General features: G+C 46.4%; 1 protein-coding gene across 2 annotated transcripts in view; it reads right to left on the bottom strand.

Annotated features, from left to right (window-relative positions):
* Window positions 1–12,568, bottom strand: part of CEP95 (centrosomal protein 95) — a 32,880-nt gene that overhangs the window by 2,016 nt on the left and 18,296 nt on the right. For both annotated transcript variants that reach the window (XM_035103984.3, XM_035103985.3), the window contains exons 10-21: window positions 12,234–12,316; window positions 10,476–10,594; window positions 9,766–9,901; window positions 8,653–8,776; window positions 6,176–6,357; window positions 4,136–4,228; window positions 3,726–3,876; window positions 2,504–2,664; window positions 1,795–1,869; window positions 1,136–1,288; window positions 221–367; window positions 69–140 (exon numbers count right to left, since the gene is read on the bottom strand). In XM_035103984.3, the coding sequence (XP_034959875.3) occupies window positions 69–140; window positions 221–367; window positions 1,136–1,288; window positions 1,795–1,869; window positions 2,504–2,664; window positions 3,726–3,876; window positions 4,136–4,228; window positions 6,176–6,357; window positions 8,653–8,776; window positions 9,766–9,901; window positions 10,476–10,594; window positions 12,234–12,316 (1,496 nt within the window). The remainder of the gene's footprint in view (window positions 1–68; window positions 141–220; window positions 368–1,135; window positions 1,289–1,794; window positions 1,870–2,503; window positions 2,665–3,725; window positions 3,877–4,135; window positions 4,229–6,175; window positions 6,358–8,652; window positions 8,777–9,765; window positions 9,902–10,475; window positions 10,595–12,233; window positions 12,317–12,568) is intronic.

Here is a 12,568-nt window from a genome sequence, read left to right as displayed (position 1 = left end):
ACTAGTTTGGGAAACACTGGTCCAGTAGTTGGTCAACAAGACACAAAGTTTAGAGCAATAAGACTTACTGTTGCCTGTGCTTTCTCTCTGGTTTGGATTTCTTGGCGTTCTTCAGAAACAGCTTCTGCCAGCATTGAAAACTAAGCAGAGCGCAAGAAAAACAAATTAGGTGAAGATTACATTAGTTTATCCTTGTGTTGTAAGGAAGAACCAAGCCTACCTGGTCCTTATAGTAGCACTCCATGGCCTCTAGCTCAGCCTGATGTTCTCTCTTCTGCTCAGCCCGCTTCTCCTTGGCATACGATCTCAGCTCATGCAGTCTCTGCTTCTGAATTTCCAAGCCTTCTTCAAACAGGTTTTTAAATATCTGCCAAACAAAACATAGCATCCACACACATAAGAACAGCTCCGTTTAAGAAAACTTCAGCCCAGGTGACCAAGTGGTGAAAGCTAGTCGCACTCAAACCTATTATTCCCAAGGGAACGTATCCTGCTTTGCAACAGGCGCACAAGTCCATTTGCTTCCTTGGCCATGGATCAGTAACTACAAAGTGTCAACTAATAATTTTTTAGCTGATTAAATAAGACAGTGATTACATAGTTCATTATGTGAAAGTGTATTTGTGTGTTACTAAAAGGCACCTTTGAGTTGCTCAAAGTAGTGTAGGAAATTAAACTAACAAAGTCACAATTCATTTTACTTTATTGACAAGCTTCCCCCCTCCCCACAGCTCTTAATCTCAAAGGAGATTACAAAGGAGATTAATCTATGTATTGTCATCACAAAGGTGATCTCCAGTGGGCAGGTCTCATCCCACCCTGCTAAGGAATGGGTAAGCTACATCATGTGGTACCTTGCAAACTGGTGTCACAACCCCAATAGCACCAGCACACCTAGTGCAAGAAATATCCATATGATGGCAGCCCTCTTGCATGATGAAAACATTCCTAAGTTACCAGAGTGGTGGGAGAGATGCCCATGGAGCAGGAGGAGCTATGCAGCTGCGATCAGAGGATGTTGGAAAACATGGAAGCTGGCCTGCAGTCTCAATACAGTCCTTAGAATCTCAGCTGAACCTTCCTGGGAGGAAGAGCAGGAGTCCTACTTCCTGCAGCGCAGTTCCCCTCAACTTACACGTTCCTCACGTGTCCTGGCTCTCATCATCTTTGCCCGCAGCTGAACTCTGTAATCTTGGTAGTACTTTTTGGCTCGGATAATTTGCTGTCGTCTCTCCCTTATTTTGTTCTGGGCACATTTCTGCCGATTAATGTGTTGCTTCAACTCTTGCTAAAGACAAAAACCAAGAAAGACAATTCATGTTTCCCTAAGGAGAAGAGAGAAGGTATTAACTATTTTCTGAAATAGGTGCAGCAACCAGAAAAGATGAATTCCCTTCTCGATCTTCTAGCGGAAATATAATTGGACAAAAGAATTTAGGAGGGAGGGCCGTTTTTCAGAAGTTTGACTGTCCAGTTTTTCCACTCCCATTTGCTGCAGGTCTATCAAGCATAATGTCCTGCTGAGCAATTGGTAAATCCCGGAACTAGATGAGGGTGTGGCAGTAGGGGTGTCTTGAGGACCTGGCTCACCCAACTTGAAAGCATTGCTCTAAGAAAATAACTTACAACCTACCAAATCAAGTACAGTAGTCCCCCCTCCCCCCCAAAGAAAAAAAATATTTGTGGTTCCAAGCAGGGAACGAAGGCAAGAGTTTTAAAAAGCCCATGCAGGGCAACCATGACTGGCCCGCCTGCCCTAACCAGCCCCACCTCCTGCAAGATCTCAGAACATACCAGTCTCCTGTTATGAGCCTGCTCTTTCTTAATGAGGTCAACAAGCAGTTCATGCCTTTTCAATGTTTCTAGTGCCTAAAAGCGGGGGGAAGTAAAGAATTAATACTGGTTTTGCACATGTCAATCTTCTGCATACTACATATAATGATCTCATGTAATACCTTTTTTTTTAAGTGCCCTTCCTCCTTTTTTACCCATCACATTTGGATGTAGAGTTTCTCTCAGAAACCCTTTCTGTATGCTCTGTCTTCCTCTGCGAGCAGGAAGGCAGTCACATTGAAAGGCGATCTGCTTCCAAGAGGAAAGACGCATGCCGCTCTAAAATCCCCTTCTGCTTTCCTCCAGCCACCCCCTCTCATCTCTCACCACAGCTGGTGTTAGTTGAGCCCTGCCACAAAGGTACCTAGCTGTATGGCCCAGTTCCCTCTTTGCTCCTTGTGGAAAGAATCTGCTCAGGTGGAATCTGGAAAAGCCCCCCCCCCTTCTTACAGCCTTACCAGGACTGCAGCGAAGAAAAACCAAGCAGAAGACTCGGGTACCGATCAGCACATTTTGCAATGCCATCTTATGTACATTTACTCAAAAGCAATCCCTCTCCTACCCCTCCGGAAGGCATGCATTGGATTGGAGCCTAATATAGCTGGTACACACGGCCTCATCTGATCTTTAAAAGACCGTGACCCTCCTTGGCCTGGGCAGAGTAACTCACTTCACTCTGCATTTTGAATTTGTTTTTACTGGCGATTGACTTCAGATGGTCTATCTGTGCAAGCTGCTGGTGCCACATCTTGTTCATGACAGGGCGGGAAATGTGTAGGTGGGGGAAATCCTCCAGGAGCAGAGGCAGGAGGTCGTTCTCCTTGACCTTCACTGCAAGAGAGAGAAAGGCAGGTGTCAACCACCCAGCTCTGGAAGACAAGGGCAGGGCGGCATAGCCTGAGGTCCCAGTCCTCAAGCTGTCAACATCTTGTCTAAGGAAGATGTTGCAGGTCTATGCCCCTGGAGAATAAATATGTATGGAGGGCATTGCTAAATTCTCACACATTTTAAAAAGGGAAAAAGAAAAATAACTGCCCCAGAGTGTGGGTAGGACCTAGCTATTATGTCCCATGCATGTAACATTACCAGTTACTTTGCTGCAGAAAGAAACAAACTGTACAGAGAAATGGTGGGCATTGGAAAAATTAAGCCCAGGCTCACATTGTCATGTCTGTGCTTCATCTCAAAACTGTTTTTCCCTTAAAAAAAAAAAGCTGTCAGATTCTGTTAGACATGTGCATGTAATGTGCAACTAGTCTCTCAAATACCATATTGCTCCATGCAATACCTCGAAATAGGGAGCTACGCAATTATTGCAGGTATCACACTTGACCAACAAAGCTGGAGTCACTTGGACTGTGGCTTTTCACCGCAAATGGAGAACATGCAAGGTGAAAAGTGAGTGTGCAATTTATGGAGCGTGCTCTTTTCTTTGACAGCATCCTCTCCCAGCATTCTTGCAGCGACCACCACAATTGCAGCCTCTGCTTTCCTAGTCAGCTACAGGTGTGTAGCAAAGGAAAGCAGGGTTGCCCATATTGGCACAGATGCTTTCAGTATCTTTCGGAAGAACATCAAGCTGTATAAGCATGGCTGGCATACGTGGCTTGGGCGCCTAATTTTAAAGCAACAAACCCTTGCCAGTGACTACACTGAACTCGGAAGAACTCCTAGAGCAGAGTGCTGGGAGCCTTGGCTTCTCTGATGGCTTTTGGGAAAGGGGTTGGGATGAGCTGTGTGCCCTTGGTTAGAAACTGGTACATGAATTTGCTTCCCTTACACAAGTCTAGACATATGGAGGTCATAAGGCAAGAAGCCAGTATTCTTGGCCTTTAGCCGACGCTTTCAAAAGGTGCCAAGCTTTCTATTAAGAAGCTCTCTGTAGTTCTTACTTGGAGCGGCTTTCTTTGGCTTTGCAAACCCTCCTCTTGAAATCCACTGGCTGAGTTTGGGATTCCGAGGGCCATTTTTTCTAGAATAAATCTTTGCTGCTTGCGAGGCTCTTGAAGGTTCTTTAAATAATTTCTCCTTGTATTTTTGTTCCTAGACGCAGACAGACACAAAGAACAAGTTACTGAAAGGCAAGCATTTCCAAAAATAGCCACTGGCTACTTGCAAGGAGATTTACACAGACCGGGCCAAATTCTTCCTGTAGAGCAAATGGATTCTGAGCAAAGAAGAGGAGCATTTCTATGCACCTTGAAAGAGAGGAAACCCATCCTCAGAATCCCAGGAATTAAGAGACCAGCGCAAGAGAGGCACACCACCCCCAACTCCTCAATTCTCTTCTGCTGCCCCTTACAATTTCCTTTGCCTTGGCTTTCAGCTCTGCCAGTTCGAATCTCTCACGAGCCTCATAAGTTCTTAATTCATCCTCGTAGGCTTTGGTCAAGCGCTGGAAGGCAAAAAACAAAACAAAACAAAGCCCGGTCAATGTCCACAACAAGTGTGTCGATTTAGCAAAACATTCTATGCCACTTTTCCACATTTCTACTCCCAGGGCAGCTAAAAGTCAATTAAACCATATAAAAACAGCAAGTCAACATACCAAAGCAGAATCCAAACATAAAGGTATAAAAGCTTCACAGAAGAAGAAAAGGTCTGGGTTTTTTCAAGGCCTGGGAAAATAGACCGGCCCCAAAACACAGCTGCCAGACGAGCCTCCCCAAGGAAAACGTAGCACAGCTAAGGCAGGGCAGCTCTCGCCAGTTGCTGCAACTCTGTTCTCAGAAGGCTGGGGCACTGAGAGGAGGCCTGAAAAGGTTAGCTTTAATGCACAGGCAGGGGAATGCAGGGTACCCAAGGCCAAAGCCATGTAGAGCTTTAAAAAGGTATGGGTCAGGAATTGGAACAGTGCTCAGAAACAGACCCAACAGTCAGATTGGCCCCTGTATGACTCACACCAATTAAGCCCAATACCACCAGTGCAGAGAACAGCCATGAGGTAGAGACTTAGGCTTGCAGGATGATGCTTGTATCTTTACATGTCAGCAAAAATATATCCAGCACTGCAGTTCTGTTGGCCAAATGGACTTCTGTGTGTGCATCTGAGGTTCCCCTTCTTCTCCTTGCACACCTTCAAAATCAGCTCCAGGGGGGTTGGGGGACCCCCTGCAGTAGACTAGGGGGGTTGTAAAGGAAGGGCAAGTCTCATAATCCCAGCAGAATTACATGTAGGGAGCACTGGATACAACCCATAAAAACAAAGCAATTGGCACAATGAAACTGAATGTGTCTCCCCACAAAGTGAGAGCTATGTTTGCTGCAGCTAATATTGGGAATGTTAATGCATATGGCGTTGCCAATTCGTATATATTTTAAAAAATACCAAACTGGCAGATATGAACATTTCAAAGAGCTAGTTACTTAATAGCTAACAGCACCAGGAGGCTGCAGCCCACTGGACCCCCTGCCCCCCAAAGCATCAGACGTGGGAAGGAATTTTGTTAAGGCCTGAACCAAACCTTTGCCTGTACTGGGCTGGGTCCTGCAATGCTAATCTGGGCATAAGATCCTTTTCAAGAAATTACAGAGCCAAGTAATCACGAAACATGGCAGCAAAGATTAACTAAGGCAGTCAACTCTTACGCAGTTTAGAATAGGGTACAGTGGTACCTCGACTTACGAACGACCCAACAACCGAATTTTTCGACTTACGAATGAGGCAAATGGCCGCACGCTTAAGAATTTCTCGACATCCAAATGGAAACCGTGGCGGTTTTAGATAGGGGTTTTTTGACTTACGAATTTTTAGATGGGGTTGCTTCGACTTATGAATTTTTCCGTTTCCAATGCATTCCTATGGGAAATCGCATTTCCAATGGCGCTTTTCTACTTACGGATTTTTCAACCTATGAAGGTGCCTTCGGAATGGATTAAATTCGTAAGTCGAGGCACCACTGTATTTGATAAGGGAAAGCATCAGAAGTCAGCACATCAGAGAAATAAAACCTGAAGAATTATTTGAGCTGTTTTATTACTTGGCTGCTTAAGTACAGGCTAGAAAGCTGATTATAGGTGCCAAAGCACTTTGCTCAAGCCGCATAACAAATCCAAAACAGAATTGAATGCCTCTTGTTTTCCAGGGTGTCTGTGTCACATCACAACTCTAGCAAATTCACAGGGTGGATGTTGAAGCAGACAACAGATCTCTGGACATGCTTCCCCCCCTTTTTTTTTAAAGAAAACCTTAAAACTTCCCTTTTGGGCAAGCGGATAAACCATCTGCATCCCCAGTGGAAGAGACCTGGAAAGGCTCTTCAGTGTTGGGTATGCCTACCTGCCTATTGAGGCTATCGGCGTTTACCTAGAAGGCTGCATCTTGCAATCCTGCTGCCCTTACCTTTACTCTTAACTTCCTCTGGTCTTCTTCCTTTTGCACACGGTCGTACATTCTTCCCGTTGGGCCCCATACATCTTTCCGAAGTGCACCACCCGATTCAGAGCTTAGGTGGTGGCTTGACGGAGGAGGTGAAGCAGAAAGTGACCGCCGTCTGCTGGGTGCCCTTCCGAAACGTAGCACACCTGTGAAAGAAAACAGCTCTGAGCGATTCTAGTAGCAGCAGCAGAAACAAGAGGCGCTTGTAGAGACACTTTTATTTGGTTTGCACGTAACGTGAAGCCAAATTGGCTCAGTGCAGAGAAAATCTGGCTCCCGCTTTGCTCCTCCTTTGGTCCTGGTGCTGCAAGCTAAGCCACGGCTTGGCTTAGCCTGTTGTCTGAACCCAGGCTCATGGCTGAATTCCTATGCTCCACAAATAACCCAGAGATGCATTTTAAATAAAAGCACACATTCTACTCATGTAAAAACACATGGATTTCTGGACCATCTACAGGCCAGCTTTAGAAGGTGATTGGGCGGGATCTGGCCCCTGGGCCTTAGTTTGCCTACCCATTGTTTAGCTCGTAGCAATTCAGCACAGCTGAAGGAGGATCAAAGCAGCTGTACTTCCTCAGGAATTGTGAATTTGTGTTAAACTAGGGTTGCCATATTTCAAAAAGTAAAATTCCTGAGATTTTGATATTTTTTTTAAAGAAACCCACCAAAATTGTTAAGCTTTTTTAGGGGAAACTACCACAAAAATTGTTATGTTAAGCTTTCTGGGCTGTTTCCGCTGCTTTTTCCATCGCGTTGCCATACATCCGGGTTTCCTGACATTTTGCCAATTTGGCAAAATTCTCCCCATGTCATTTTTACACTCGAAAACCAGGACATGTCAGGACAAGCCTACGTTAAGTCATGGTTTATATTAACATTGTGTGCCAGCTTGAGCCACAGAGGAGTTACAGTTCTTTACAGTGAATGCCCTTCAGTTGCCAGTGGGACTCTCTGGGACCACATACTCTACTGCCTCGTATTCCAGTACAGTGGAACCTCTACTTACGAATTTAATCCATTCCGAATGCACATTCGTAAGTAGAAACATTTGTAAGTCGAAATGATGTTTCCCATAGGAATGCATTGGGAACGGATTAATTCGTTCTGGGGCCTTAAAAAAAGGCACTTTAAAGGCCAGCGGGAAGCCGGCGGTGGTGGCTGCAATGGGCCCTATCAAGCCCTATGGCCGGATTGACAGCTGGGGGGGGGCTGTAGGAGGCCGGCGGCCTTACACAGCGCCTCGCCGAGTGGGACACCTCCTGCTCCCGGGCGCCAGCGCACAACCTCGCGGCTCAGGCAGCTGCAGCGACGGGTGGCAAATCTGCTTGGCAGACGGCCGGGCGGGCACCTTGCCGCAAATTCCCCGGGCAACGCGGGGCTGCCCATCATACCCCTCAAAGCAGGCCAGTCAGTGGCCGCGCCGCAAACAGGGGGCCCGAGGCAATGCTGCTCCTGAAGGCGCTCAGGGATGACTTTCCCCCTTCCTCGGAGGCGAGCGCGGGGCTGGGCTAGCTGGGCTAAGGCACGCGAGGCTGTCTGGGTTGCTGGCGCTGCCGCCACCTCTGCGCGGAGCTTCGGTTGGGCACCGGCTCTGCCAAGGCGCTGAAGCTCCGCATCCCTCTCCCTGGGCAGTGAGGAGGAGGAGGAGGAGGAGGAGGAGGAGGCGGCCAGGCGGGCTCGGACACAGCCCGGCTCGGCACGCGCCCCGGCAGCAGCATCTGCTCACGGATCGGCAGCTGGCGGTGCGGGCCGGTAGGCCGCCGGCGGCGACGGGGAGGGCGCGATCCGGCCATAGCCCGAGCAGTGGGGGGCCGGGAGTGCTGCCAATGGTGGCGAGGGCCCAATCCGGCGGGAGCCGGCTGAGCCCCGATCCCTGGCCCCATTCATCCTAAGTCCTGCGCGCGACAGGCAAGCTTCCCCAGGTCCCAACCAAGGCGAGAGGTGCTGGGAGCACTGGCGGCAAGGGCCCCATCCGGCCGTGGGCCAAACAGCAGGGTGGCGGGGCGCTGGCGGCGGCAGCAAGGGCCCTTCGGATGTAGAATAAATTTGTAAGTGCGCGCCAATTTTTTCTACTCGTAAGTAGAATTTTTCCTAAGTAGGGTCGTTCATAAGTAGAGGTTCCACTGTATAACATTCCTTCCTTTCACAAGGCGTTAGATCCACACTTTGCCAATCAAGGCTCAGCAGCAGGTTTGCAGTTTACTGAAGGGAGTCCAAATACACATGCAGAAGGAACAACTGGTTTTCGCCTGAAGGGCATTTCTTTAAGGTATTGGGACACACAGCATTGGTGGATTATGCTGCCCCCCTTGTGGCTGTCTGCATCCTCTGTCTTTCACCACAAGAGGGCAGCATAACCCACCATGAAGTGCACACATCACCTATCAAAGAAAGGGGCAGCTCACCAGGATGCCGTCAAACTTAACACTCTGAACTGTTACCCGATTCCGGTTTCCTTTGGCGGTAATCCATGATACTATCACTGTGCTGAGAAAGATTATCTTCATCGGCTGATGACTCTTCCTCCTCCTCCTTGCTTTGCGCGCCCAGAGCATGCTTTAACATCTGTTATTTAAAGAGATTCCCCCCCATCTGTCAAGAATGCATTCCAATAGCACAACCTAGTACTAACAGTTAATAATAATAAATTATTATTATTATTATTATTATTATTAATATATTATTATTATTATTATTATTATTATTATTATTATTATTATTATTATTTCTACCTCGCCCATCTGGCTGGGTTTCCCCAGCCACTCTGGGCAACTCCCAACAGAATACTAAAAACACGATAAACATTTAACATTAAAAGCTTCCCTAAACAGGGCTGCCTTCAGATAGTTGTTTATTTCCTTGACATCTGATGGGAGGGTGTTCAAAACATCTGTCCGATGTTCAAAACATCGGTCTGAAAACTCCGGCCTCAAGTATATAGATAGTCTCATATTTACTACCAAAACCAAGGTTGGCACCTTGTGGTACCTTGATTGAATTTATTGCAGCCTGGTCTATGCATGAAGCAGAATGGTTGGCAGAATCACAAGGTGGCAGAACGGACTGTGCCACTACAGTACTACTACAAAATGCAGCCAGGAATGCTTCCGAGTACCGAAGAAAAGTTTTCTGCAAGCATCTGGGTGGCCATTGCAAGAACAAGATGCTAGAGTAGGTGGACATCTGGCCTGATCCAGCAGGCTCTTCTTATGTCCTTAAACTTCTCATTATTTTTGGTCGCAGTTTTAATATTGGACTGTCTCTCTTTGGAAAAAGTCAATCCCAGGAAGGAGTAACTGACCTAACATGCTACATATATTGATTTTATTAGAATGTTTGGTAAAGCCCAGGGTGGTGTATTTTGGACACCAAATGGTCTCCCAGCTGGTTCTTGGATACCAGGGGCTGCTAAAGGATTTTAAATTCAGAAGGTGCCTCCCCGCTCTCCTGGTCATCCCACCCCTTTCACTAGGTCTTCTCACAAGTTAATGGCAACAGGAGAGCTGCACTATATTGGGAGAAGGTGCTGTCAAGAATAGATGGGGCTTACTTACTCCATCTAGTTCATTCATCCTGCGGGACAGTTTGTCCGACATCTCCTTCAGCTCCTGTTCAGACAGCTTTTTCTTTGCCGTTTGGTGTGAAGAAGCTTCCTCTGCAAGCGAGTCTGTGATGGAGCGTTCTTTCTGGCTGAGAAACCACATGGGGCCAACAGGCTGAAAATGAATGTTGCTTTTTCTATCAAAGACCTCATTTCAGCAACACTCAGACAGCGTTCCCAGGAGTTCATCTTGGCAGCAATACAATGAGAGTTCATACATGGACCTCAGGGATCACACAGGCCTCCCTAAATATTTAGCTACGTATCTGACATGCTATTCCCTCCGATGAGAAAAAAAAACTTGTGTTGCAAGACTCAGTGCCCAGGTTGCATGAATAGGCTTTTGAGGAAATAAATGAAGAATATGACAACTGTTATTAGCATGTATCACCTTAAGCTGCTGATAACATCGCTGGTTTGGGAGGAAGAGGCAAATATTGAGGTTTTAAGTCAGAAGGAAATAACCTTTTGTTGTTGTTGTTGTTGAGGACTACATTCCCCTTGGAGGGAACCTACCTGGAACAGAGCCAGATCATCAACACTTCAAATACCCCCCTTTTCTCTCTCACTACCTCATACTTAATAATCTTGGTAGTTCCCCACCTCTGTCTTAAACAATGCAAGAAAACCTTTAGGATCTCAGACGATCTAGGAAATGCATACCTTTTTCCAGCAAGCAGATTCCTTTGTTTTGGTCTCGTGCTTTGCTTTGTTGTAAACTGTGGCAACCTGTCCTTCTCAAAGCAAGGAGCTGGTGTGTACGGAACATTCTCATTCCTTTCCTTTTAGATGAGAGGGAGGAAAAAAAGCTCTCACTGAAGAAGTCAAGAATAAATTAAAGAGAATGCCTGGTGTTAAAACTGAGCAATGAGTGCCACACCATATACTGAGGGGCTGCCAAATGGAATTGCTGGTAATATTAAAGCAGCTTTTAGGGCATTAGCAGTCCTTCAAAGGATGATATTCATTTATTGCAATGTTGTTTGTCAGCCTAGAAATATATTTTGGGTTCCGAGCACCCAGCACTCGCTCTCTTTCTGAGCAAAATAAAAATCAGAAATGCAGCCTTTTAAAATCTAAGCATTCCCGAGTTTGACTTACAAGCAAAACCTGTCACACGTTTTGCAGATGGCACACTTTTTACTATGGCAATTCATAGAATCTTAGAGTTGGACCCAAGGGTCATCTAGTCCAACCCCCTGCAATGCAGGAATCTCAGCTAAAGCATCCAGGACAGATGGCCATCCAACCTCTGCTTAAAAACCTCCAAGGAAGGAAAGTTCACCACCTCTCGTGGGAGTCGGTTCTACTGCTGAACAGCTCTTACTGTCAGAAAGTTTTTCTGCATGTTTAGTTGGAATCTCCTTTCTTGCAACTTGAAGCCATTGGTTTGAGTCCTACCCTCCAGAGCACGAGAAAACAAGCGTGCTCCCTCCTCCATGTGGCAGCCCTTAAGATATTTGAAGATGGCTATCCTATCTCCTCTCAGTCTCCTCTTTTCCAGGCTAAACATACCCAACTCCTTCAACTGTTCCTCATAAGGCTTAGTTTCCTGACCCTTTATAATCTTTGTCACCCTCCTCTGCACAAGTTCCAGCTTGTCAACATGCTTTTTAAATTGTGTCGCCCAGAACTGGACACAGTATTCCAGGTGTGGTCTGACCAAGGCACAATTGTTGTTTAGTCCGACTCTTCGTGACCCCATGGACCAGAGCACGCCAGGCACTCCTGTCTTCCACTGCCTCCCGCAATTTGGTCAGACTCATGTTGGTGGCTTCGAGAACACTGTCCAACCATCTCGTCCTCTGTCGTCCCCTTCTCCTTGTGCCCTCAATCTTTCCCAACATCGGGTCTTTTCCAGAGAGTCTTGGAAAAAGACTCAATACTATTACTTCCCTACACTATACTTCTGTTGATGCAGCCTAAATAGTGTCAGGGTTTTTTTCCCTGTTGAATCACACTGTTCAAATACTATAATACTATAAACATGTAATATAAAAGATAAAGGACCGCTGGACGGTTAAGTCCAGTCAAAGGCGACTATGCCGTTGCAACGCTCATCTCGCTTTCAGGCCAAGGGACCCGGTGTTTGAGCACAGACAGCTTTCCAGCTCATGTGGCCAGCATGACTAAACCACTTCTGGCACAACAGAACACCATGACAGAAGCCAGAGTGCACGGAAATGCAGTTTACCTTCCTGCCGCAGCGGTACCTATTTATCTACTTGCACTGGCGTGCTTTCAACTGCTAGGTTGGCAGAAGCTGGGACAGAGCAACGGGAACTCACCCCATCGTGGGGATTCAAACTGCCGACTTTCTGATTGGCAAGCCCAAGAGGCTCAGTGGTTTAGACCACAGCCCCACCCGCGTCCCTATATAAACATGTATCTACACCCAACAGGGTATGAATTAACAGCTACCTTTCCTGCATCATCTATGGCGTCTTCTAGCACTGGCTCATCAGATTCTTCATTCACATCAGCTTCTGGTTCATTATCTACAGCTGGAAGAGCCAACAGCAGAAACCACAAGAAATTAGTTTATATAATTCACTTCTTTATATACACAAGTAGAGGCAAACCCAAGTCCCAAAAAACTAAACACATTTGTCACAGCATATGCAAACAGGATAACACAGTGACTTATTGTAAAACTACCTCCACATGAAGACTTCTATAGATTTTTCTGCCAGGATAATTGGCGATAATAAGTTTAACTTGTAAAAATAACACAAACATCCAAATAAAAAGTGTGG

This window comes from Zootoca vivipara, chromosome 2 (assembly GCF_965207765.1).
Source record: "Zootoca vivipara chromosome 2, rZooViv2.hap1.1, whole genome shotgun sequence".
In the NCBI taxonomy this organism is placed as follows: domain Eukaryota; kingdom Metazoa; phylum Chordata; class Lepidosauria; order Squamata; family Lacertidae; genus Zootoca; species Zootoca vivipara.
This window is presented reverse-complemented; position numbering and strand designations above follow the sequence as displayed.